The 27247-nt window shown below is 49.2% G+C and overlaps 1 protein-coding gene and 1 long non-coding RNA gene across 5 annotated transcripts in view; one reads left to right on the top strand and one right to left on the bottom strand.

Moving 5' to 3' along the window:
• NRP2 (neuropilin 2) overlaps positions 1-27247 on the bottom strand; it is a 120648-nt gene that overhangs the window by 34615 nt on the left and 58786 nt on the right. For all 4 annotated transcript variants that reach the window (XM_020884328.2, XM_020884329.2, XM_020884326.2 and 1 more), the window contains exons 8-13: positions 24449-24593; positions 22967-23316; positions 20733-20877; positions 15891-16007; positions 12854-12994; positions 438-700 (exon numbers count right to left, since the gene is read on the bottom strand). In XM_020884328.2, coding sequence (XP_020739987.2) covers positions 438-700; positions 12854-12994; positions 15891-16007; positions 20733-20877; positions 22967-23316; positions 24449-24593 — 1161 coding nt within the window. The remainder of the gene's footprint in view (positions 1-437; positions 701-12853; positions 12995-15890; positions 16008-20732; positions 20878-22966; positions 23317-24448; positions 24594-27247) is intronic.
• LOC110131583 (uncharacterized) lies at positions 651-11324 on the top strand. Its single transcript, XR_002312228.2, has 3 exons — positions 651-735; positions 9892-10033; positions 11170-11324. It is a non-coding gene; the product is annotated as an uncharacterized lncRNA (long non-coding RNA).

The raw sequence follows: 27247 nt of genomic DNA, 5'->3' as shown, positions 1-27247 counted from the left end.
CAGCCACCTGAACACTTGGGACAGGGCGGGGAGGCTGCTGCCCGCTCTTCCTCTGAGTCTCAGGGGCTCCCAGGGCCTCTCTCCCCCTGTGTGGAGGGTTTGTTTGCGTTCATTTCCCTGGCTTCTGTGTTCCTTTGTCAGCCTACCTGATAGCAATCTAAAATAAAATGGAGAGAAGAAACATTTGTTGGGGAAGATTTCAGCAGTATAAAAGGCAATAGGAGGAACAAAGAACCAAGTCTGGGTGTAGAGATAGGCACATTCTGAATAACAAATAAGAGTGTCATTTAGTTGCCATGGCAACGGGAGAAACACAATGAAAACAGCGGCGCTTAACCGCGTTCCCTAATGATGAATGGGCACGGCCTTTGAAATATTGAAACGCAGATCACAAGGATCCCCTCGGATCTCCGCACCGTCTCCCGAAGCCACCCCACCTGGTACTCCATGTCGTAGCTGGGCAGAATGATGCGCCCGTGTTTCCACTCGCCGCCCTGGTCCTCGCGGATGACCCAGAGGAGCTTGCTCTCCTGGCTGGCCTCGCGCACCACCTGCAGCGCCACCCCGCGGCCGCCCGTGGCTTGGTACTGGAACTCCATGCACACGGGGCTCCGCGGCAGGTGGACCGGTGGGCTGATGAGTCGCGCGTACTGGCCCTCGTTCCGCCCATCACTCTGCAGCCGCAGGAAGTTCCTGTCATCTGGAGGGGGAAACAGACCCAAACAGAGGTCCCTGGTAAATGCTTGGGAAGGAGACCAGCTGGCAGTTATGGCCCCTCGGGGGGCGGGGGGTAAGCCGGGGCCGAGTTCGGGTGTCCTTTATTTATGAACTTGTTCTCCAGGCTCTGTGTTCCTTTCTTAGGGCTCTGATTCAAATGCTGCATCCCTTAAAGTCCTTTCTTGAGTCTTTATGTCAAGAAGGTCCCTCCTGCCTATTTTCTCTGCATCCCTTCCTTTGTACCTTTTACATATGGCACCTAGTATCATCCGTCTTAGGTCTTGGTTGGCTGTATTGGTGCTTGTCTTTCCCCCCTAGATTCTGAGAGGCCAAGCCCACATTTTAATCATCATCGGCTTACCCAAAGGGCCAGGGCACTGTAATGAACTGAAAAATAAGGAGTGAAGTGACTGCTAGACTAGAGGATGGTTCTGGCCAGGTAGTTTATGCTTCAAGCCTTTATCATCTTGGCTGGGCACTGTCCAATTGGAAGACATTTACAACCTTCTGTCTCCAACAGTGCTCCTGGATGAAGCCTGGACTCTAGTAACTGCAGCTCAGAAGCCCAGCATCCTTGTTCAAGCAGAGCAGGGAATGGTGGCTGAGCAGGAGTGGGGGATGGTTGGATGGCATCATCGACTCAATGGACATGAGTTTGAGCAGGCTCCAGGAGATGGTGAAGGACAGGGAAGCCTGTTGTGCTGCAGTCCATGGGGTTGAAAAGAGTCAGAAAGTTCTGAGCGACTGAACAATGAACAACAAAGGGGTGATGCAAGGGACCTGAGACCCCACTCCCTTCCCTGCCCCAGCCTGGGGAGGCCTGAATGTGGCCTTTCAGAGACAGTCAGGCAAATACAGCACCAATAAAATAGGTGTTGTCATCATCACTAACAAAAGCTATGTGTTTAGCAGCTTCCCTGCTGGCTCAGATGGTAAAGCATTTGCCTGCAATGTGGGAGACCCAGGTTCGATTGCTGGGTCAGGAAGATCCCCTAGAGAAGGAAATGGCAACCCACTCCAGTACTCTTGCCTGGAAAATCCCATGGACAGAGAAGCCTGGTAGGTTATGGTCCATGGGGTCACAAAGAGTCGGACATGACTGAGCGACTTCACTTTCATTTTTCACTTTTCATACACACATTGGGAGATGAAGGTTTCACCCATCCAAATGTTTGAAGAATGTGTCTTTTGGCTGATGCACTTTAAATACATCAGGTACTCTGGGAGGCAGAGTTCCCTGTTGGCAGACCTCATGCCTTGCAGACGCAGGTGTGGGGACCTGCACCGGCAAATCGAGTTCATGCAGGAGCATTCTGACCACTTGCACAGAGAACAGGATGGCATTTGAGCAGAAAATCTCACTGTCTCCTTTTGGCCCTGAAACATCTTATGTTGAACACTTCAGCAAGACGGCTGTGGCCCTTTTGTACCACATAACCAGCACATCGGATGCCTTGGGATCATGTTAACCTGAGATGTGGGCACAGACCTTTTTTTCCTTAACAGGGACTGGGAACATCTTTGTCAGGGAAGGACAGGCAGGGCCTCCAGAGCCCAGAATCAGCAGGGGACTCCTGGGCCACCCGTGTGCTGCTATATACCTGCCAATATCACCTTTCTAGTGAAAGCAGAGCCTGTGGGAGTCCTCCCATCAGTGGCCCAGAAACAGCTCCTTCCCTCCTCCTGGCCACCTCTCTCCCTCCTCCCCATATCCCCTAAGTCCCTTCTGGTTAGATTCTCCAGGGTTATTGTTCTGGAAGCTACCCTCCCCTGAAGTCAAATTAGACCGGTTTAAGATGCATAGTCAGGATTCCAGTTTGGGGTACCTTAACCATCTAGAGGCACATGGGCCCAATACCCCACACCATGGGAGCTCTTCAAGGCCAGAGTTAGCACAGATAAAGAGGCAGCTGTCTACAGCAGAGAATTTCAGTGATGGTGATCTGCTAAGGAGACACTGGTGTCACAACCAGACACTCAAAGAACTTCTAAACCTATGCTTCTCCTATCAGATCTCATTACTGCCACTATTGATAATAATTATAAGGCCTATCTGCATACTGCTTTACAGGTTACAAAGCATGTTGATCTGCCTTTATAATTTAATCATCACTATATGCTTGTGAGCTGGGTCTTATGAATCTTACTCTACACAAGATGCAGAAACCGAGGCCGGGAAAGGTTCAAGTGACTTGTCCAAAGTAGAAAGGCTAGTGAGTGGCAAAGCTGGACTTGACTTCAGGTTTCTCTGCCTTCGGCAGTAGGCCCTTCACGTCAGCTGTGCCCCCGGTAACCGTGTCCCAAGTCCACGTGATCACGCACATACGATTTAAGGCAAACTGGCGTCTCTACTGGGCACTGTTCCCCTTTCTCCTTTTACCTGTAATTCTCTGCTTCCCCCCGACCCCCACCCCACCACTTTTGCCAGGTCTTCTCCTCACCACTCTGTACATTTCAACATTAATGCCTCTCTTCTTTCAACAACTCAAGCATTTACTGACCATACCACTGATTTTACCTGGTTTTTAAAAAGACTGGAGGCCATTTTCATGCATTTCAGCCTCCTGCCTTGTACTGCAATTAAATTGTTTGGTATATGTCTTTTCTATTTCCTTGGATAGACTATAAGGTCCTGGCCTTACACACAGGAGGGTTAAGAATGCTTCTTCTCCCTGCCCCTAGATAGCAACACATACATATATATGTCAAAATTTTCTGTTCCCATGAATGAATGATAAACACATGGATAAAGAAAGTGATGAGGCTGTCTATTGGAAACAAGAACAGATCAGGAATCAGCTGGGCTCTGTAACCCCTCAGGTTCATATAATCTCACAATTCCCTCCCATCCTACTGGGCCAACAGCCCTTTTCAAAGGGGAGGTGACTTTTTTGAGACATTCTGCTTTTTATTAAGGAACGTTTATACTGATATATGAGTATGTATAAGTAAAAACGCACAATAGCTTTTGCAAAGTAAATATACCTATGACTGATACGCAGATCTTAAAACAAGGTGACCTGTGCAAGCATCCAGTCCACCGAGCCGCCAGTGACAACCCCCCAGATGCTCCCATGCCCCAGTCATTTCCAAGACTTAACTGCTTCCACCTCGTATGTAAAGGAAACCAGATTTCAGAGGCTTATTATTCAGCCTTCTTCCTTCACAGTTTCACAAATAAGACCCACTGGCTGTCTGAAAATTGCTTGGCAGAAATACTGTCACTTGTGTGAATTTACATTCTTAAGCAGCAGGGGAATCATAGCATAATGGTTAGAATTTAGTCAGTAAAATGTGTGTGGAGGTGTAAAAAGCCAGGCTGGCTGGATTTTCTCTGGGTCTGCTTTATTTACCCATCCTGTTGCTAAAACTTCAGGCACCGTGAGGCCAAAGGTGTCACAGACGGCCTCTCCTGGGGACATGAGCTGGCCCCCTCCCCCTCCCACTTTTCCTCTCCTCTCTTCTCTCCCTTTCGCACAATAAGATGATAATCACTGTGCATGATTTAAAGGACCACTGGAAGACCAGGGAGTTAATGCTGGTGGCGTGCTAAGCACGAGCAGCTGAAAGATCATAACTCAGTGCTGACATCTGAGCTAATCCACTAGTTTGCAGAATCTTTAGACAAGCAGGCCTCTGAATTTCACTTAGTGAAATCACTTGTGCCCCACTTGTCTGTTAAGTGCTATGAGCTCGAGGGAAGAAAGATGATATGTAAATTTAAGGAATTAGCAGGAGACATCAGTCAGAAGGATGCTGAGCTGCAAAACATCCCCGCCTGTCACTGAGAGAGGACTGATTAGAAGCGGGACATCACAAAGGAATGACTTCGGTCAAGAGGAGCCCAGAGAGCGGGAGAGGAAGGACAGGGGCAAGAGAACTGATGTGAGTTGAGCACCTCGAGGTGCCAGACATCACGCTGGGGGCTTCATCGCCTGCGGTAACCTTCCTGTGAAATAAGTATGATGTTCTCCATTTTTACCGAAAAGAAAACAGAGGCTCAGAGAATTGAAAAGTGTGTCCCAGACCACTACTAGAGAGGCATGGAAGTAGGATATGAACCCTCATCGGAGCGGGTAAAATCGCCAGAGCCTCACCTCTCATGGGGGCTGGCATCCTAACCTTTGCTAATCTTTTAAAGGCTCAGTCTTCCCATCTGTGAAATGGATACAATAATAGCACTATTGCATAGGGCTGGGAGGAGGAGGAAATGGAAAGAGCCTTGTAAAGTGCTTTACATAGGAACAGGGGCACAGCAGAAGCTCCATAAAAGCTATGATCTTTATTTCAACTACCATCTCTGAACACTCTGCCTCCTGTTATGGTTCAGCTGCTAAGTCATGTCTGACTCTTTGCAACCCCATGGACTGCAGCATGCCAGGCTTCCCTGTCCTTCACCATCTTCTGGAGTTTTGCTTAAGCTCATGTCCATTGAGTCAGTGATGCCATCCAACCATCTCATCCTCTGTCGCCCCTTGTCCTCCTGCCTTCAATCTTTCCCAGCATAAGGGTCTTTTCCAATGAGTCGACTTTTTTGCATCAGGTGGCCAAAGTATTGGAACTTCAGCTTTGCTGGGTTTTTTTGTTTCTTTTAGAAAGTAAAAGGATCCAAAGAGCCCCAATAACCTGGGAAGACCAACTGGAGACTCAAAGGAAGTAAGGTTTGGCTCAAGAACAGGGAAGATGTTCTCTGGAATAAGACGGTTTCCAGATATGTCCTAACCCCAGAAATGGGCCAGTCCCATGCTATACACCAGGCATTGTTGACCACATATCTTTCAGGTCAATCTACAGTAGACAAAATAAAAGAATACATGATTCTGGAATGAGAGTGGGGCCCCAAAAGACTGTTTAGAAGGGGACAGCCCTGCTGGCCAGAGGAACCACACTGAAAACACCCCAGCACAGCTGTCCACCTTTGCTTTGAATTCTCCAAAGCAGGGGTTCACAAAGGCCATGCTGGCAATGTGCTTTTGTGTGTGTGTGAGGCGGGGTGGGGTGGGGTGGTGCAGCCCTGTCAGAAACGTCTTCAATTCAGGCTTAAGTTTTCCCATTGCCATTTAGACACATGTCATCCTTCTATTCCCCCATGAAGCACAGTCAATTTCTGTCCTCTGACTAAGAAACAAGTTCACTCCTGAAGAATTAAGACCCTGGTCTTCGCTTCCTCAGGAAATAGAACCCTGGCCTCCTTAGAGGTGTACTTTGCTCAGTTCAGTACTTCAGCTTCTTTAAGTCATGGCATCCCTGTCTCTGCTGTGAGTGAAGCACAGGCCGTGTCCATGGAGTTTGCTCTTCTGGAATATTCTACCTTATGGCCCACAACTGCCAAACACAGAGGAAATTTTAGCAGACAGTGACTGTTGATGACTTGATAGAGCAAAGGGTTGGCCTTGCATGAGTGGGCTACTTTACTGATTTGCTTGGACTTTTGAGGAGAAGCCCTTTGGATGGTTAAGAGGTCCCAAAACATGACAACTGACTGGTTAAGAACCAGGTCTGCCTGCTAGAGGTTGTCTTCTTCTCGCTCTCCTTTTTTTTTTGTAGTTTGATGGCAGTGATGTCGCCAATGGATGGCTTCCAACAAGAAAACAATGTAGAGGAAATACATTTAGCTGCTGAAAGAGAATGAAACAAAAATGTCCCAGAGATACAATCCCTCTCCTCCTGGACCTGACATATTTGAGAGGCATTCTGCTAGGTCTTTGACTCAAAACATCTGTTGTTGCCCATGACACAGGGAAAACAATCACAAGGGAATGAATAACAGGAGTTCAAAAGGGCAGAGAGGAAGTGCGGAGGACAAGGTCGCTCAGGCATCTTAACCCGCTGCTGTCTCTAGGAAGGGTCTCCTGACATTTCACCTGGCAATTTATGACCACATCTGGCTTCAGCTGCGTAAATGCCGGGTGATCACGTGAATGTTCCTGGCCCAACAGCAACAGAATCAATGGCGCCGACACCTTACCAAACCCTGAAATAAATCACCAGTCTATCCTCCTGGCTATCGCAAAGCCAAACACACCATCTGTCCAACACACACATCTACTGGCTAGCATCTTGCCCTCCTGCTAGAACAGCCATCTGAAAGACTATTTAGTGCTGCAGGAGATGGAGTCTCTTCATATAGGTCATGCTTAAAACTGAGTCAGCCCCTCAGCTGGCCTCACAAGGTCAGCCTATGTCTGCTAAGGTCCTCAAATTAACAACTGGTTAAGGGAAACATTGACTTTGGATGAACTCCACAGAATGTTCTCAAGGTTTACAATTGACCAGTTTGTGGACATTTGAGGTTTCAGGCTTGGGTTTTGCAGAAGTCTATCTGGAGCTGATTTTTTTGGTATGTCAGCCTTTATGAAGGTTTGCAATGGAGACATTCTTTATCACACTGCCGCTTCACTGTCAATCTACACACTCAACCAATCATGACTTGCAGAAGATAAAGAAAAATATTTCTCCTCTCTACTGCTGTGTTGTTTAGAATCAGAGATATTTTCCTCCCTACTTTCCATACAGAAGGGCCACTATGCTTTCCTTTTCCAGTTGATATTATTCCTTAAATATGGCTTCCTTTTAGCCCAGCTGCTCCTGCTGTTTAGTTTTAATCTAGCCTGGTCTAAGCCTGAGAAGTTCCTGTCTCCATATCTGTAGTGTCTGTGCCCTAGCCAAGTCACAGTGACTGCTTTCTGAAGGTAATTCAAGCTAATGGCAATTCCGTGTCTGGACTGTTTGCTGCCATTGGCCCCACCTATGAGGAAGGTCTTTTGAGTTCAGAGAGTTGCTTTTTAATTCAAAGAGTCACTGCTAGCTCACCACCCAAAATCAAGCCCATTGTAAGCAAGTGACTCATCTCTTTTCACTGATTCCTTTGTGACCATCTACTGACCATCCCCAGCTACACTTAATCCTCTTTTGTGCATGTCCCACAGTGAATCACAGTCCTGGTCCTCCATGCTCCTGGAGTTTATTCAGCAGCCCAATGTGCATTACAACAGCCCTACATCTGATGGAATAGTCACCATTTGTAAAATCTGAGTATTTAAAAACATTGTATTCTTGACTTCCTCTTACTTGTTTTTGAATCCAGAGTAAAGGTTCTGGTCTCTCAATCTAATAAACATACAAATGCTAGGCAGCCAGAGCTCTGTCCTTTTAGAAAGGCAAACTAGTCCCAATAGCTTTCGCCTGTTTTCTTTATGTTACTTCCACGACTTAAAGTTACTGAAATGAAGTAATACTGAAGTCATACTTCATTAGGTCAACAAACATATCAAAGAACACACATTTAGGGTGACCACACACTTGAAGACACTGAGGCTGACCTGGCATAGCACCCTTTGTATCTAGCCTTGTCACATTCCTGAAGATAATAATAATAAAACAATTTTTATTACTATAATTGCTATTACTTAGTATTTACTCTGTTTGATTGAATGGGATAGTTCTGACACTGTCTATGTTACTTGCTGACTTAACTGTGTTACTCAGGTAGAATGACACAGTGACAAAAGTACTAGGCACTGAACACTCCCATGAAAGGATCAAAGAGAAGACACATCCCCTTAATTATCTGCCTCTTGATTTACACCAAACCATGGAGCAGCAGCATCAGCAAGGGCCCTGGAAGTTACTCTCGTATTCATGTCAAAAGGTGCTTGAGTAGTGCTGATCAAGACAGCATCCTGTGATGACTGGTGTATTCTCCATCTGTACCACCCCACACAGAGTGGGTACTGAGCCCTTAAAATGTGGCTGGTATGATGGAGGAACTGAAGTTTTGTCTGTATTTAATTCTGATTAAAATTAAATTAGCCACAGGTGGCTAGTGGCTACCATATGAAGCAGGGCAGGTCTAGACACACAGGCTCACCACAGCATCTCTCTGCCTTGTTCCTTGCTGAGGAGTCTTTGCCTTGTTCCTTGCTGAGCTGAATCTGATCATCCTCAAAATTCTGTTTCTAGCCAGTGCACCTAAATTCTGTTTCTGATCAGTGCACCTGAGAAGGTCTGCAGGAGATGCAGTGGCTCCCGCTAGGGGAGACATTCTCAGTGTCATTGCAGTTACAGGGCAAAGGCAAAGTGCCTTCTCAGAGAGGGCTTCCCAGGTGGCATTAGTGGTAAAGAACCCACCTAGCCAGTGCAGGAGACAAAAGAGATGTGGGTTCAATCCCTGGGTCGGGAAGATCCTCTGGAGGAGGGCACAGCAGCCCACTCCACGAATTCGGAACAGGGTCCCCTGGGGCTACTCTGAACACGCTCCAGGCTTCTAAGTCACAAGCAAAGAGCTAAAAAAAGAAATTCTGAGTATCTTGAAAGACTATCATGAAAAACAAAAACAGTGGAATAAAACCAGAGGGTGTCTTGTCAGCCTTAAGCAACTCTTTCCACTAGCCAGAAGAACCGAACTAATTGCTTACTTAAAAGGAAAAGAAAAGAAAAGAAAACAAGAGAAAAGAACGAAATCAGAAAACATCTGAGGAATGTAAGTCGTTTCCACAGACAGTTCTAATCAAATAGCCAGTTATGATATTTCAACATGGCTATTTCCTTTTTTCTTTCCTGTCTTCTCCCTCTGCACTTGATGGAGAAACCTCCTTTCTTAAGTGTAATTACTTTTGTTTACCTACCTAACAAGGAGATAAAACACGCGGCACACTTAAGAGAGTGGTGCGGTCTCCTCTCCGTGGAGGGGTGAAGTGTGGCTGACACAGTGGCTCTCAGGCTTGACTTAGAAGGCCCCGTGATTTTGAACCCGTCAGCATTTGCCCTGCCCCTAACCAAGCACAGCTGTTTCCTTTCTCCCGACTGCTCCCCTCGGGGCCCCAGTTTTTTTTTTTTTTGAAGAAATAGAAGAAGAAGAAAAAAGGACCACCCTGAACTGAAAGGGCTTTCTATCCTCTCCTGCTTAGAATCCAGCGTCATGTTTTGTAAGGAGAAGGAGAGTGGGAAATATAGCAAATAATTCTTTAAATCATCGCAGGATGGACAGAGGGCTCTGAAGACAATATTATGATTCGGTTTTCTGGAGGCAGTGTCCAAGGGCCGCTTTTGTAAACCTCAGGGATTCCTATGGAAGAGGCAAATTGTTATTTTCTTTCTCAGTTTCTTAAGGGAGAAACAACATTAGACCTAGTGGTTCCTCATGGCCCTAATTTTCTTTCTGTCCCTATCTAGCCAGCCAAGGTTGGACTGCTGCCCGCTCTTCGAGATTGCTCTGAAAAGCCCTCCCAAACCGCAGGCTGTGATGAATCAAGCGGAATGAGGGCAAGGATGAGGGTCCCCAGCCAGTAGCTGGGGTCGACTGGTGGGGCATCAGGTGAGGGCCAGGGCAGGGCGAGGAGCGGGCAGAGAGGAACCTTGTCGAACAGAGAGTAACTTAAGCACTTCCCAAAGTGTCACTTGCAAATTAGTGGCCTTGGAGCCTGGACAGGGCTGACCTCAGGCCTTCCTAGAGAAAATCTGCTCAGAAGAGTGCAAGGGAGGAAGTGGAATTGTTAGAAAGAACCCGAGGATGGATGCTGAATAAGATTCGGTAAATCTCCCCTTGCTGTATCATCTACACCCCTTCATGCAAAGCGCCTTTGCCAAACTGTCCCCTTATACACACAAACACACACATGCATATAAACCACAAACACACTCACACACAAACATACAGACACACACATACGCACACGTTTTACACATGCACACAAACCAAACACATGCATATCCATATTTACAAACACACAAAATCGACACATAAAAACATAACATATACACAAACAGACACAACCACAAATACCTCGAGAAAGAAACACACGCACGAAAATACACACACAATGCACAAATACACACCTATAAATGTGCATACACACAGACACACACCCTGCAAATCTCCTTTATGTTTGTATAAAAAGTGGGGGTTGGGAAAAACAACCAATTAATTGGGCCAAGTCTCAAAGGAGAGGAAATGAAATGAAAAATCCAGGCTGGGTTATAAAAATAAGTATTTTTTCCCAACGTGCAGGAGGCTCATTATATTAATTAAACATTATTGCAGTGAACGAGAGGGGGAGGGTGATTAAGGCTGGGACGAGGGTAAGTGCTCTCCCCCGTTGCCCAGGGCGGTGGTGATCTTCAGATATTAATCTCTCTGAGCACTCAAATGCTGAAGAGATAAACACTTGAAATATGAAAATGTTTTTCTCCAGAGCAGACGCCGTGACCCTCTGGGAAAGCAAGTGCAGGCCGAGTCAGAAGGCGGCCTGTGGTGCTCTCCCAGCATCTGTCCCACTGCCACCCCTGGGGAGGGGGGGCCACGGCCAGGCCTGGGGGTGAGGGGCAGCGGGTGAGACTCTGCACAGGGGGACGCCTCTCCCCCTTTCCTTCTCTAGGCAGGCAACGTATGATCTACTAATTTCTAGAATTAACCTCTTTCCTCTCAAACTCTTTTGGGGGCCTCGGGTCCAGGAGCATTGAAAGCTAACTCGTGATGTGCTGGAGCAACATCTACTCCGTACTGGCTTGAGAGAGCCGATTGTGGAATTTTCTGGAATTTTATCAGCCAGTTGTTGAAACACAAGCATTACCAATGGAACAATATAAAGTTACCCAGAAATAAAGTATATTAGAAAACAAAAGGAAATAAATTCTCAAAGTGCAATACTTCCTAATTATTTTAATACATCTTACCGGTACACATGGTTCCGAAGTTATTTATATCTACTGTATCTGCGTGATGGAAAAAGCTAGGGCTGTGTTGCTTACTTCTCCACTCCGCCTCTGATGATGTCATGTTGGTAGCTTGCGTTCAACCACAGTGGGAGGATTTACATCACAGAGTGGCAAGCATTACAAAGCAGATTAAAAAAAAAAAAAAATCCTGGTGGTTACACCTTACTGGAACACTGCTCTAAAAGCCTGCCATGGTACAGAGTGTGGATAACACTTGTTTCTACCTGCTTAGAAGGGCTAAAGACAACCCCTCCCCTCTACTTTGGCCACCTGATTCGAAGAGCTGACTCACTGGAAAAGACCCTGATGCTGGGGAAAGATTGAAGGCCAAAGGAGAAGGGGACGACAGAGGATGAGATGGTTAGAGCACGTCACCGACGCAATGGGCATAAATTTGAGCAAACTCCCGGAGATGGGGGAAAAGGCAATGGAAACCCACCCCAGTACTCTTGCCTGGAAAATCCCATGGACAGAGGAGCCTGGTGGGCTGCCGTCTAAGGGGCAGCACAGAGTCGGACACGACTGAAGCGACTTAGCAGCAGCAGCAGCTGGGAGATGGTGGAGGATAAGGACCCTGGCGGGCTGCAGCCCATGGGGGTCGCAAAAAGTCAGACAAGACTTAGCAACTGAACAAAAACAACAGCTCTGTCAGCAGCGTCAGGAGAGGCTTTGAGACCAAGGGGGTGGCTTCCTCATATTCCAAGGACTGGCGGCGATACTCTTTGAGAGGCCAAGTGGTTCAGGCCCTTGACTTGGTTTTCGACAGAAGTGATGATACCCAGAAGTAGCAGTCAAGGAGTTTGTGCCAGGAGTTTCCCAATGAGCCATTTTAGGAACAATACCCAGCTTGGAGCTGACCAGAGGTTCCGAGCTGGTGGTGGTGAGCGCTGACTACGGGAACAAAGGGACAGTGACTCAGCCCTCTCCTAGGAACTCCCAGCTGCTCTTTCTTTCTTCTTCTTTACCTTAGCCTCTCTCCCTCCCTCCCAGCTTCCAGGCTGCCCGGTAATCACAAGAGAGGGCCGGGAACCACCAACCAGCTGTTCTGTCGGGTGAGGTTGTCAGCAAAGACTTGGTGGTTTGTGGGCAAAGAGCAGAGGACTGCTCCAAGGTGGGGAGTTATTAGCAAGCTCGCCAGGGAGTCTAGAGCTGAAAAACACGGTGCAGTCTGGTCTTGTGCCTGTGTTAAGTCGCTTCAGTCATGTCGCACTCTTGGCCATCCCATGGACTGTAGCCCACCAGGCTCCTCTGTCCACGGGGTTCTCCAGGCAAGAATCTGGAAAGTGTTGCCATGCCCTCCCCTCCAGGGGATCTTCCTGACCCAGGAGTCAAATCTGTGTCTCCTGCGTTGCAGGTGGATTCTCTACCACTAAGCCACCAGGGAAGTCCTCTATCAACTCGTCACTCGCGGCTGGCTCACCTGGAAATGTCCGGTCGTCAGGACTGGAACTGCTGGCCCAGGTGCTCCTGAGCCACTTGGCGTGATCGTACATCCAACCACAGGGCTCCTCCGGGAAATCAAAGTTGCAATTGAATCCTGAAGGGAGCTGCAAATCTTTGTCTACAAGGGAAACAAAACCCAAAACAAGGCAAATGAAATGGGCCGGGAGAACAGCCACAGTGGTGCTATTTAAACTGCTGGCAGGGCCTAAGGGGAGAGCAGCGAAAGCAGTGGCCCCCTTTGCTTATTCATTGAACCCATCTTGGCGATGGTTGGCTTTCGGGTCAGCCTTTGGTCTCATCCTTCCCAGGCATGAAAGCCAAGTCTGCCAGTGCTTCCCATAGTCAGCAATTATAAATGAGGCCACCAAATGGCTGCAGGCTCTAATCAGCCTCTTCTGTCCACCTTGGAGAGCAGACAAATGTGAAAATCGCTGTTCGCTAAATGCCAGAGAAGAATGTCTCCCCAGCGCCTTGGTGGAAGGTGGGATCCTGCCAGCCTGGCTGTCAGCAGTGATGGGCAGCCCGCTGGCACCCGCAAAGGCTGGAATCCGGAATGCAGGAGGTGCTGGCTGGGGAGGAGAAAGTGACCTCGGGAACAAGGAGGGCTTGTCTGCCTCCCTGAGCCAGGTCTCTGGTTTCAGGGGACCAGTCAGTTCAGAATCCCCAGGGGGAGGTGCTGCCAGGAGGGCAACTTGGCATGTTAAGGGCAAAAAGGAGGGGGGTGGGGGCAGACCAGCCTGCCACCCAGCTCAGCGCCAATCAGGAGGAAGAATAATTTCACATGGCTCGGAGTGCCCCAAGGCCAGGATTCCAGGGGCAGCAGAGAATGGAAATCTAAGAGGAGACCACACAATGGCTCGTCTCCATCTGCAGGGCTGTTCACCTCTAAGTGAATAGACTGAACCCAAGAGTTTCTTTTGAGGTTCCACTCAGCTCTAAAAATCCAGTCTGAGCTGGTGCCAAACATGTGATGAAGTTGGGGGTGGGGGGAAGGAAATGGGAACCCAAATTAGGACTCTTGGCTGCAGAGACAGCGGAAAAATGCTGCTCAATGCTGGGAGCAGGGAGGAAGTGGGGTCTTTGGCCTTTTCACTTCCCTTCTCAGGCTTCCCAGAGAGGAATTTCCGTGGGGAAGACCTAGAATGCAGGTTAGGAAGTGAAAAGGGAACAACAGACTGATGCAACAAGCTGCTCCCACCCTGGGGGTGAGGAGGGCTCACCTCTGAGGGGAGGGCCCTGCTGGCCTGGGGGCACACAGCAGATTGCCACTGGGTCCTGCTCGCCTCTTCCCCTTCCCAAGAAATAATATTTAATATTTGCCCATCCTTGGCCAAAGTCAGCAGGAGAACAAACACATGGAATCTATTACTGCAACATCAACCTGTGGCTTGGAAAAGTCAGCCCTTCGCCCTCACCATCCCCTTCTCCCGACAACTTCTAAATTTCTATTTTTCCATTCAAAAGTATGGAGTAATTCAATATAGCATAATTCCTCTCGAATGTTTATATGCATACTGTATCTCAGGAACCCAATTCCACAAAGAGATCTTTTGCTAAAAAAAAAGAGAGGGAGAGAAGGGAGGAACCACTAAAGAAACCCCAAATGAGACAAACCACACTATAAGCAGGAAAATTATATTAAACTTCTGATTTGCAACAGAACTCTTAAATTTTCCTTTGGATTGGCATTTAGATAAAAACCTTCCTTTTGCCCTCCACCCTGCTAACTCTGCTAATCCAACACCACACAGTAAATGAATGTATTCCCCCTTTGGCTCTCAAACTCTTTTAAACATGTCTTGGAAGATTCTCCAAGTCTCTTTCTCCTCTTCATAAAACAAAAACAAGTTCATTAAAATGTCAGAATTCTGAATTCAACTATCCCTGACCAAGAGTGTCCCCCCCCACCACCACCAGCCCACGCAATATACAAAAGCGCATTCCTAAAAGCATATGCATTAAATTATCATTTTGCAGTCATACAACTTCAGCATGTATTTTTGGCTCTCCTCCCATTCTTCTTTGTAGACATTTTGGGAGCTGTCTACCCCATCAGCACAGTTCCTCACACTGTCAATTGACTAAGGGCATGGGTTCCGTAGACTTTCCCATCCATCTATCCACTGACTAGGTGCTAGGTTTTTATGTCTCCATCACTTCCCCAGCCTCTTCACCAATCTTCCCTCATTTGGTTTAATGAAGAGTTAATAATGATCAGCAATTTACTGTAAATTGAGGCTGTCAAGCATTTAATCCTAGTCAAAAATGCCAGGTGTTCCAAAATTTGTGGTTTGTTAGGAATGTCCTCATATTCTGTGGCTTTAGCAGGAAGATTTAAAATGTGGTGTCCTTCTTGGACTCTGCCAATTATTGTTTTCTTAATCTGAGTTGGATATGCTTAGCAGAGAAAATGAAAATGATATAGATTTCCCGTGTGACGAGGTCGATGGGAAAGGAAGAGGCCCTGAGTGCTGAGGGACAAGTGAAGTGCCTTTACGAAATTCTGCCTTTGTCACTGACCTCACTCGCCTTGTGGAGAATGCAGTGCCCACTCTTAGAGTCATAACCGTCATGCCTTCTCTACCAGTGATGTGAAAACACAGGGAAATGCGGTAAGTCACGGTTAACTGCTGAGTTAGCCCAACTAGTGTGTTCCACTGACCAAGTCACCCAGCCGACAGCCAGATCTCCCTTTGACTGTGCTGTGGACACAGCAATCATGGTTGTAGATTCCAAAGATAGGAAGTGAGGGCTCGGAAAGAAGACTTCTCAATGGAGTTCTCCTTGGATGGGCTCTTATTTCAGCTGATGACCAGTGTACTGGTGTTTCCATTATCTGAATCCTTCTAGATAGGTTGTAAATAGCCACTGCCCCAAGCCCCTAAGTACCACACGTTCCTGACCTCTGACCAAGGGACCCCCAGTTCCCGGCCCCAGCCATGGACCAGCCTCCACTGTGACTGGCCGGCAGCCATGCCACCCCAGATGAAACACAACCACCACCCCATCCTCACCATCCTCAAAGCTGCAGTTCTCCCCACAGTCCGTGGCCTCCTCGTCAATGGGGTACGGGGTGGTGGTCTCTTCGCTCTTCACGGTGGGTCCCAGTGTCTCAACTGTGGGCTTTGAGTCTGCAGAGAGGCAAAGTACCGGAGTGAATCCTTCAGGCAGCAGCCTGTGTCACACGCAGCAGGAGGAAGATGCCAAATATTAAGTCTCTCCTCCAAGGGTGGGCCTTTCAAGATGGAAGGAGAAAGGAAAGCCAAGATGGACACACACACACACACACACACACGAAGTCACTTCTGTGTGCTGCGGTGAAGTCAAAACCATAACCTGTGTTAAGAATGTTCCCTAGCTGTAGACACAGCCATGACAGAGGGATGAACACAAACCCACCTGTTCACTCCACTGCAGAGGTTCTGAGGCCAACACAAAAGGCCATGCCAGGCCGTAATGAATGTGGGTGACACCGACCCTAGGCGGGACTCAACCATGCCCTGGGTGTTCTGTTTAAGACACAGAATCTGTTTAAAACACTGGACTGTGGTTAAGACTCCATGCTTCCAGTGCAGGAAATGTGGGTTCAATTCCTGGTTTGGGGAAGATCCCACATGCCACGTGGCATGGCCAAAAATGTTAAAAAAAAAGATCACTTAAAGACACAAGTATGGGTGACACATGGAGTGAACGATACCTATCAAAAATGCCTTTGAGAAAAGTCTGGCTTAACGCAGTGCACCCCATCCTGCGGAAGACACCTGTCTGCACAGACTCTCATGTGGCCACTGGAGTGCCCCTGGCTCGGCCCAGCTGGCACACGGAACAGGCCTTCTCATCTCTACCTTCTCTGAGTCAGACGGCGCTTTTTGTGAACCAAAGCTAACCCGACCTGGGAGCCCATCTGTTACAGGATCATCAGAAGCACAAGGGCTGAAGTCAGAGCAAAGCCACTGGGAGGTGGGACCCCACACACAGTTCCCGTTCGCACAAAACTGAATGGAAAAGAATAGGGCTCAAAGGGACTCAGCCTCCATTCAGTGGAAAGCATTCAGGGCTGTGCCTTTAGGTCAGGGTGTGGCAAGTACAAATGCTTCTAGGATACAAACCACTTTTGTAAGGGGGGATGGCCTGCTGGGGGGCAGGGAGGGTAAAGGGCTTCAGGAGACGTGGTAGAGGAACTCCGAATAAATGCCTGTTGTAAAGGCAGCCACCACCACGATGGCCCCAAGTAGGGAGGTGGCCCGTGTGGCCAGATCTTGCAAAAAGATGTCTCTTCCCACACATGAAGCAAAAAAAAAAAACCAACTGAAGGAGTCTTTTGGGCCTAGAAAGAGAACAACAGTCTCAAAGGCCCCTCGCTGAATCATCTAACTTTGGAGAAAACAAAGCACAACTTTAGTTCCACCCTGATGCTCCAGGCTGGCTACATCTATCTGGGACTTATCACCCCCTGTCCGCAAACCTACCACCCCCTACACCCGCCCAGAAGACTTATCACCCCCTGCCCAACTACAAATGTCATCTCAACAAAAGAATACTCAAAATATCCTGCCTGACTGACGTGTCCCTTATCGCTTCCACAAACCTCCCTATAAGTATGAAGCCTCCCTGGTCCCTCTCAGCGCTCAGCCTGGTCATTAGGCCGACTGTCGCCCCTCCTTGCCTGAGTAAAGGTAACCTACTTCTGTTGAGGTCGTCTTTCCTTTTCTGCCTCGCCGGAACTGTACGTTACACCAACCCCAGGGAAAATCTTCAGACTTGTCAATGTTGGTAACTGATTCAAAATATGAGGAGCAGGCAACCAAACCTGGCTGGGCAAACCTGGCTGAAGGCAGTCAGTTCTGCCCTCGGCTCTAGGTGATTCATTCACCCATCCATTCACTTGTTTATTTGTTGCTGCCAGTCATTCATTCAGCAACCAAGTGAATGAAAGCATGAGTCAGGTGCTAGGTGCGGCCCCAAGGAATGCTGGAAACCGACGTTTAAGTCTGCGTGTTGTGAGGTGGGGTCTTCATCCCGGGGCTGGCCTCCCATAAGACTCCCCAAAAAACCTGTGCATGGCTCCTACCATTTCTATATATATATATGTATGTATATATATATATATATATATTTGTGCTACTGTATGTAATTAGGCATCTTTGTCAGCCCCCTTCAGGATACCATTTAATAAAGCCGGGAGCAGAAGGAAATCACTAAACGCGCTGAATAGCTTTTTCACGGTCGACTTCCCATCTTTCTGCTATTAAATACTGTGAGCATAACCTTTCATACTTCCTTTTGCCATGTCTGCCTCTCACTCACAGTAAATAGCAAACAACCTCAAAGCGTCCTAATTTGTAAGTTCAAATTTGTCACCGTGTCACAGAATCTCCAACACCATTGTAAAGCATCTATCGGCTGCAAGGCAAGAAGTAATCATTGGAAACAAACGAACAGGTGAAGTAGCCCTGGCAAATTATTTAGCTGCAGCAACTCAAGCCAGCCCATTCTATTCCCTGTTACCCTTTCGGGGTGGAAAGGAAGAAGGGAACAAAGGTGAATCGCAGAAATGAATGGAAATGTGAAAAGCAGAAAGCCATAAGGCCTGGGAGAGCAATTCCAGGAAATGTCAGAGTGGGTGAGCTTTTGGCAGAGATGTAAAATGTTAAATCCAGTGGCAAGGGGGGCGGGCTAGGCTGTGAGAGGGCAGGACATGTGAATGAAAGTGAGGGGATGACAGCGGCCTCCGTGTCCACTGTGTTTGTACTGGACACTTAGAGGTAACTGCCCATCACGTTACGCTCCCCGGCAATTGAAACCAGATGTCAGAGACTTCAAAGGGAAGGAGGCTGGGCGGAGGGTGTCGAGGTCCTACTCTGATCTTCCAGAGAATGGCCAGGAGGACTTTGAAATGAGAAACCTGTTGCTGACCATCTCCAGTGTCATCTGGGCCAGCTTGGGAGGGGTAGTAAGGCCATTAGCGGTTGTTCAGTCGGTCATAAAGCCGGGCCAGCCCGGGAGAGGCGTGGCACGGGGGTACCGGGACAGGAGTGGAGTATGAGTCAGCTCTCAGCTAGCTGAGTGGCCTCTAGCAAGTGGCTCTTCTCCCTGGGACTCAGTTTCCCCCTCCTAGATCGGTGATCTTTTTCAAGCTGTATGTCACCCTGTTAACAGGTTATGGATCAATTTCGTGGGTAGAACTAGCATTTTAAAATAGGGACTCCGAGGGACTATGATATTTCAGAGTGTACTCATGTGTTAGCACTGCTTTGGGAACTTTTGTTTCAATCACATTTACTTATTATAACAAGTTTATCAGCTGCCAGGCAGTAGGCTAAGTACTTTATCATTTTATTGAATCCTCATGACAACCATGAGGGGTGTAGATAAGCTACGGTCACCGCGGTTCTTCAGCTGAGAAAACCGAGATCGGCAGAGGCCGGACTTGAACTTGGCAATCTGTCCCTAGAGTCCAGGCTAGGTTAATGATATTCTATATTCCATATGCACACACGTGGTAGTGTGTGCCTGTGTGTGTACTCATGCTTGTAAGTCAAGTGGGTCATGATACAAATTTATTTTAAATTGCAGATGATGGTCAGAAACGCTTGAAAGTCACTGGCCTTGCAGCCCTCGGGTCCTCTGTACCTCTAATGCTCTGATGCTGGCTGGAAGCAGCCAGCCTGGGTCACTGCTGGAGGACCGTTTTCAGCGGCTGCAAGAGGACAGGTGAGGCGCACCCAGCGGGCTGCAGGGAACCTGGCCTCACTCCTTCATGACGGGGAGTAAAGTGTCTTCCCACTAAAATGCATTCACCCGGGCTGCCTTCCATCCGGAGGTGAGAAAGGCTAATTCGGCTGGATTCCCAGCCGGCACGCCTCAACGGGACACCTCCTGGGCGCCACGGCAACAGCACACAGGCAGCATTTTTCTCCCTGGGAGCCAAAAGCACTTCTCCGACATGCCCTTATTAATCCTTCACCTTCCCCTGCTGGGTGAGCTGCTGACAGGTACCTTACAGACAGGAAAATGGAGATACCTTGGGCCTGGGTCCTGCCTGCAGCTCCTGCTGTTTCTGGCTCGGCGCGCCAGCTCAACTCTGGCTTAGCTGAGATTCATGCCAGCTCTGCCCAGGAGGAGGGCGGGGCCTGCAGGGGAGGGAGGCCCTACTCGGAAGGATGGATGGGGTGCTTCCCAGGGAACAGGGAGGGTGGCCGTGATCAGTGGGCCTCATCCTGTTCAGGAGACTCTGGAGATGCTCCGGGGCCACTGCTGGGTGGAGGCGGGACCCAGCCAGGCTTCTGCCGCACAAGGGGAAGAAGGCGGGTTCCCAGCAGCTCCCCCACAACAGGGTCCCTCCCGAGCAAATAAATGCCTTTTACAGATGTAGCTTCGAAATGAAAATGAAGTCTCTTAGCCACTGACATCTGGAGGCCAGATTCAGACATAAACCGATTACTTTATTATCATGAGCAAGGTTTTTTTTTTTCTTCCCCTTCCCTAAATCAACAGCCACAGCCCTCTGGCCTGAAGAGTCAGGGTCTAATTGAATTTGGGTGGGTGGTGTGTGGTTACGATTTGTTTTTGAGAGACTTGGGGTGGAGGACTGAAATGATCCTTTAAAATCGACAGACCACATCCCTTGAGAAACTGTCCCAAGTCCAGAGGTGGCAGGGCCCGTGGTTTGAGGTCGAATAAGGTGGGGCACAGGGCAGGCAGTGGGGAGTGGGGTTGTGAACTGATGGGGCTTCACGAGGGATGGCTGCCTCTCTGCCTGTCCCCATCGTAGTCTGACCTCCTCCCGGGCTGTCCCAGGAAGCCAGGGTCAGGAGACCGTGTGAGCGAGACCTGAAGGGGAAAGGGGGCCTTACCTGTCCAATCACAGCCCAGCACCTCCAGTCGCATCCCAATGCCTGCGGGCGACCACCTCTCCGGGTACACCCGCACGTACTGCGCCAGGACAGGGTCGAACCTCCGGATGTCAGGGGTGTCATAGTGCATGTTTCCTTCGAACAGCTGCAGGGGGGACAAGGCCGCTCAGCCCTTCCTGGGTGGACGCCTCTTCACCCCTTCCTTCTGATCCTTCTTCCGCCATCCCGCCCCACCCCTTACGTCCGGCTGGAAGTCTGCTTCAGAGTTAACCCTTGGTCGCTGCACATTTCGGTCTGAGGGAGCCCCATTCTCAGACCAAGGTTTTTATTCATTTGGGAGGTCCCAGAAACATGGCAAATAGGGAGCAGATGAGAGTGGCAGTGGTTGGGTTCTGTTCTCTATCCTGGGAGTGAAACTGAAAATGCAGAATTTGGCTCTGAGTGAGTCTGAAGCTGTACTTGGCCAGGGAGGAGGAAAGGGCATGCAGACTGTCTTGCCTGTTCTGAAGTTCTCCGTTTATTAGAAAAAGAAGTTCTTCCCCTGATGCTTAAGAGTCTAGATTTAGAAACTCCCAGCTTGACAATTTCGACTTAGAAAGTTCCAGGTCACCGAGAGGCTGAAGGGAAAGTGACCGTCCTTTCTCTAGGCTGATGACTATTTCTGCTGGGCACATGTTGACAGTCTGAGATTGTGTTCCCCCAACCTTGGTTTAGTAGAAGACATTTTGTCAAAATAAACCTCACCTGAAGCCAGACTACATGAAGCTCATGACCGCTGGGCTTGCCCTGGCTCAAGTCACGTGGGGAACCCAACCCAGAGCACGACTGAGAACCAGTGACTTAGGGAAAGGCGGTGCACAGGTGTGCCAGGGGCTGTGGCTGATCTGCATCCAGGAATGTGGCGGAAGGCCCACAATTCCAAAAGCTGGGCACTGTCATGGGGAGAGCAGGCTCTGAGCCTGGCTAAGATCATCTCCTTTCCCAAGCCCTCAGAATGGTTAAGAAGACTCAAGGTCAGCTGTCCCTGGGGGAGGGAGCCTGTGGTCCAACTCTTGTGTTCCATCCACTGAAGGTTCCAGTTATCAAGCCCTGAGCCCTTTCAAGCCACTGGAATCAGGAGCTGGGAGTTTACATTAGCATTGCAAAACCTCCAGCCCAGCCCTTGCCTCTGCATTAAGAATGGAAACGCTGGCTTAGTAACCGGGGGCCCGAACAGAGACACATGATACCCCTTCCTTACTAGAGGCCTGATCTTCTGCAAAAAATGAAGAGTTAACTTAGCGATGAGGACTGGTGCCCCAGGCTGACTGGGAGATTCACGTGGAGAGGGACGGGGGCATGACATCCCTCCCTTTCCTGGAGCACCCTGGTGCCCCCTGTTCAGGGCTGACCTTTACTCCTGCAATGGCAGGACAGAGTGGGCGACGCTGGCCTGCACTTCTGGCCTGGAGTTAGTTTCATTTGCCTCTTTCCAGTCTCCCTGTGAGAGGCGGGAAAGGTCTAAGCACTCAAGCCCAGCAAAACACAAAATTCAGCAACACTCAGAAACACACAGTTGTTTTTGGAAGTCATTCCCTAAGTTGCTATAGTTGAGCCTCCAAGAACCACATCCCCTTTGAATATCTGGCCAGTTCCAAGGAAACTTTATCTGAAAGAGGGTATTAAGAGTGTGCAAGTTACTAGCAAGGTGGTGTGCAGTAGTGGTTAGGTGTTTGTGCTCTGGATCATGGCTCTACCGCAGGTACTGCGTGACCCTGGACATGGCATCAAGCCTCAGTTTTGTCACCTCTGAAATGGGAGGGGCCGTAAGATCTACCTCCTAGAAATGTTATAAAGATTTTCGTTGTTTAGCTGCTCAGTTGTGTCTGACTCTTTGTGATCCTATGGACTGTGACCCCGCAGGCTCCTCCGTCCATGGGATGTTCCAGGAAAGAATACTGGAGTGGGTTGCCACTTTCCTTCTCCAGAGGGTCTTCCTGACCCAGGAATAGAACCCATGTCTCCTGCACTGGCAGGCCAGTTCTTTACCGTCTGAGCCACTACGGAAGCCTGTTGTAAGGATTAAAAGGTGTTTAGCAGAGGGCCTGGCACAAAGTATCCTTCAGTTAACATTTGTTTGACTGGCTCATAGGACTTGGTGATAACCATCTAGATGGGAAATCGACAACCCAGCCCACCCCAGATCAACCTCCCTTTGTGGGGCAAGGTTAGGGAGTCCTCTGGGAATATCCTACCTTTGGCTGCTGGGTCCGGGGGTCTTGGATGTGCTCCCAGTCTTTGCCATTGAGGCTGTAGGAGACTTTGAACTTGCGCACAAACGCCCTGGCTTCCACCGCAGTGATGCTATCTCCTCCACGGGCCCCCTGGATGATGACACCTTTCACGGTCTTGGGCACTCCCAGGTCCACCTGGAGCCACTCCTCGCCTGGCTGGGCCTGAGGGATCCGAGGGAACCAGCCTGAGCGGCTGCTGACCAGGCGGGCCGCACTGGGGCTCCAGAGGTACTCACGGGTGGAGGAGGCAGAGATCTGGGAGTCGGCGATGAGCCCCGAGAGCATCCCCAGCATGTTGGAGCAAGGGGCGTCTGCAGAAGAGGAAGATACAAGAGGTCAGGCTGGTGCCCTGTTAACTGGGGCCACCCCCATCAGTAAGGAGCTGCCAAAGAACCCGACTGGCCAACTCTGTAAGTCAGCACTGACTTCTCTGCATTTCAAGGTGGGATAGCACTGTGGCTAAGAGCACGGCTGGGCACCAGACTGCCTGGATTCCCATTTGCTTTGTCACTTACTAGCTGTGTGACTTTGGGAAAATGATTGACGTGTTCTGTGCTTCAGTTTCCCTAGGCCTAAAGGAGGATTAACAGTAGTACTTACTTCTTGGGGGTTGTTGCAAGGATTCCATTAGTTACTATATAAAAGTCAGTTACTGATTCCGTTAGTTACTGTATGAAAAGCACAGTGCCTGGCATGGCTGAGCATCTTATGCTGTTAGCCAAGGGCTCTCACATCATTGTTGGTGACAGTCCCCACTAGCCCTCCTGGGGGTGGTGAGCATAGGGGAGCTGTGCTAAGCATTGAATTTTAAGCTGGGTGATTGTTTGCCCATCTAGATGGAACCCTTCGTGGGGTTAGGTCTTTACTTCCATATGTATCATCACAGCTCTTTTCTGCCTTGCATCCTTCTCACTTGCTGTTCCCTCTACCCAAAATGCTGTTCCCCTCAGTCACCATCAGACCACCCTTTACTCAGCCCAGACCTTAAGTGTCACATCCTTAGAAAGGCTGTCCCCAAACTTTTGATCAACGCTCCAAGAGGTTCCTTCAGTCACTCTCAGAGCACCTCATCCTCTTCCTTCACAAAGTTATCCCCATACTTACATCTGTTTATTATCTGTCTTGCCCCCCAGCCCGAACGCTCTGCCATGCCTATCTGTTCATTCCCGTCTCTTTTTCATCTCCAGCTCCCAGCGTGGGGTCCCGCACACAGGGGGCCTTCTATAAGTATTCATGCAGCCATTGAGAGAGTGGAGGTTGCCTGAAGACATGGTACCCAGCAAGGCAGGGACCAGACTTCGTGTGCATTCAAGACCCACACAGGTAAAGCCGAGTCTCCTGTGAAGGCCACGTGCAGCAACCGTGCTGTTAGCACAGGGCTGGAAGCGGAAGCAGAGCCCAGGACTCAGTTCGCTCTCCAGCCTCACAGCGACCCCACTTTACCTGTGACGCGGCAGCCGAAGAGTTCCAGGCGGAGGGCGATGCCCGTGTGCCAGGTCTGCGGGCGGACCCTGACGAAGCGTGTCAGCAGCGGCGAGTGCAGCTTGTTCAGAACCACCTCCGTGGCATCGTTGTTGGCTTGGAAGACCTGTAACATCACACGCCAGTCCATGTTATTGAAATCCCTGTGTGTAGTTGAGCCAGGCAGTCTTTGACGGAGTGGGGTCAGCTCTGTTCAATGTTATTTCCCTTAAGCTTGAAAATAATCAGTGGGTTTGTAGTCTGGGGCTGTTTTAGAAATGCCGTGGGGGGAAAAAAAAAAGGTAATTTCTCACACTGCTCTAACTTGAAAACAATACATGGTCTTCACAAACACTTTTGGAGGCAAGAAAAAATTTTGCCTCTGGGCCTAAGAGCAAGCAGAGGAAGGCACCATGAAAAGGAAAACACTTTCAGAAGCCAAAAGAGAAGGGGAATAAAAATGGAACGACAATGTCATCTTTTAGGGCTTGGGGACCTCTCTCCCTAGCTTGAATCTGAATTTTCCTGCTTGCTCAGGTTTCAGCATATAGAAAGATCTGCAGGGCATTTTATCATCACAAAGTGCATCATGATTGTTTTTGTTAGTTACTTAGAGGTCTCCCTGCTCCATGGATGGGTGAGAAAATGGGGGCACTGTCTACCCCGGTGCCCCTATGTCAATCAACACTTTCTTGGTTCTTTCTGGTCTTTGTTGCAGGCAAACCCTCGGAGTCCTGCTCTGGCTTCCTCTAACTGCAGTCCCCGCCCTGTAATGAAATCCACCCCATCCCCATCTGACTGATGCATCTCTTATGGTTAAGAATGGCCGTTTCGAGTAGCTTCTGATCCAACATGGTAGGAGCAAGTCCGAGCTTACCAGATGGCCCAAATCAATAACTGCCACATGGACCTTATGCTTTTTTGTGTTCTCCATTACAAAAAAGAAAAAAAGAGGAGCGGGAACAAGTGGATGTGAGTTTCTCCTGGTTTCCCTTGATAAGAGTGGAGTGAAAGATCACTAGCCACCACTCCTAGATCATATCTGTCACAGCTCTACCAACCAAGTGACTGTAAATCCATTCACAGCCAACTCTGCAACAACTAGCCATTCCTCTTGGGTAGGAGGACCAGCTCCTTCAGCTCATGACACCTAAAACACATGAGATGTCTGGGCACGGACCGGCTTTGGACAAGGGGAATGGGGAAACTAGTATGTTGGAATGCCAGATGGTGTGTAAACACAATCAGGCCTAAAAAACATCCCACGAAGTAAGTGTTATTACTTCCACTTTGTTGATGAAAAAAACTGAGGCTCAGAGATGTCTGTCTGGATCCCAAGTCCTTGCCACGTTTTTAGACTGCAGGCTTGTGGTTGTCTCCCTTGATTCTCGTCTCTCTTACATGTGCAGTGTTTATGTCGGTGTTAGGAGTCTTGGAGCCTTGAGATCCCCAAGCATGGGTGGGATGGAGGGAGAGCTGCTATTGAGTGGTGTGTTCCCACTGATTCTAATCCCAACGTAGAAGGCTCTGGGAAACAGCGAATAGCAGCACCAAGGCTTAGAGCTAATTAACAATGTGGTCCTTGCTTCCTTAGGAACTGTAACTAGGAACTCTGCCATTTGGCAACCTTGAACCTTCTGTATTTCCCACTTGTTAAAGGTCATACGTCAGAGCCATTAATAGCTCCCACCGATGGTGGCGGTGAAGGCTAAGAGCTATCATAGCTTTTGCAACCAAATGAGGGGATGTGGCCTGTTGAAGAGAAACGGAGGCAAACAGAAGACGAAACAGTATTCAGAGGACCACTGTATGTGCTGAAACCCCGTGTTCCTGGCCCTGAGCCCACCTGTTCCAGGGGAGCACCCCCCTCCAGCCTGGCTGTCCGCTCTCCTCCCCTCGGGAGCCTCCGCTCTGGGCCCCAGGCCGTCAGTTTCCTCCTCTGCCGGGAGCTCCAAAGCAGGACTGCCTGCCGCACGCATCCCTCCCAGCTTCAGTTTGGCTGTTTCCTCATTGTGACTGAGGACAAAGAAGAGCGAGAAGACGAAGAAAACGGGCCACAAAAGCAGAAGGAAAGAAGCTGGAGCCAGACACTTGGGAGAAGGCCGACAGGAAGAAGGAGGTGCCTGAACCTCTGTGATCTAATCTTGGGGAGGAACCGCCAGGAGGAGGGCCAGGAGGCCGGACAGCCCAGGCCCTGCCATGCCCCCTTCTTGGCTTCCTTGACGCTCTGGGGAAAGAGATGGAGGAACCGAATCCAAGGGAAGGAGATGAATCAGTTCTCCTAGAATTCACCATGAGGCAGAGGCTCCTTGTTTGTTTTTTTGTTTTGTTTTGGCAGGGCAGAAGCAAAGGCTAGCCCTCTGCTTATTTCGGACGGGTGCTGTGAGCAGTGGGGGGGCCCCACTACTACTTGCTCCCTGAGGATGGTGGTGGCTGTGTGTGGCCTCCATCAGGAGATGCTGAGGAGTTCCAAGGCGGAGGGCTTGGTGGGGGGTTTGATTTGCCACGTGAATATATAACTGGAGGGTTGAGTGGATTTGAACCTCAACACTGCTGCTAATCCACAGGGTGCACACCACGCTGGTACCGTTTAGAAACACAGCACGTCTTATGTGTTTTTAATGTCCAATTTTATCTTATCTGACCCCTTCATTTCTCAGCCTGGGCAGACAACACCAGGAAACCATTTCTTTCCTTCCTCAGTAAGGAAATGACTGTGTCTTTGGACTGTCTTGGGGACGCTGGCTGTGTGTGGGCATAGGGAACACACGCATGTGGGTA

This window comes from Odocoileus virginianus, chromosome 30 (assembly GCF_023699985.2).
Source record: "Odocoileus virginianus isolate 20LAN1187 ecotype Illinois chromosome 30, Ovbor_1.2, whole genome shotgun sequence".
In the NCBI taxonomy this organism is placed as follows: domain Eukaryota; kingdom Metazoa; phylum Chordata; class Mammalia; order Artiodactyla; family Cervidae; genus Odocoileus; species Odocoileus virginianus.
Note: the sequence above shows the minus strand (reverse complement) of the source record. Positions and strands in the feature narration are given on the sequence as shown.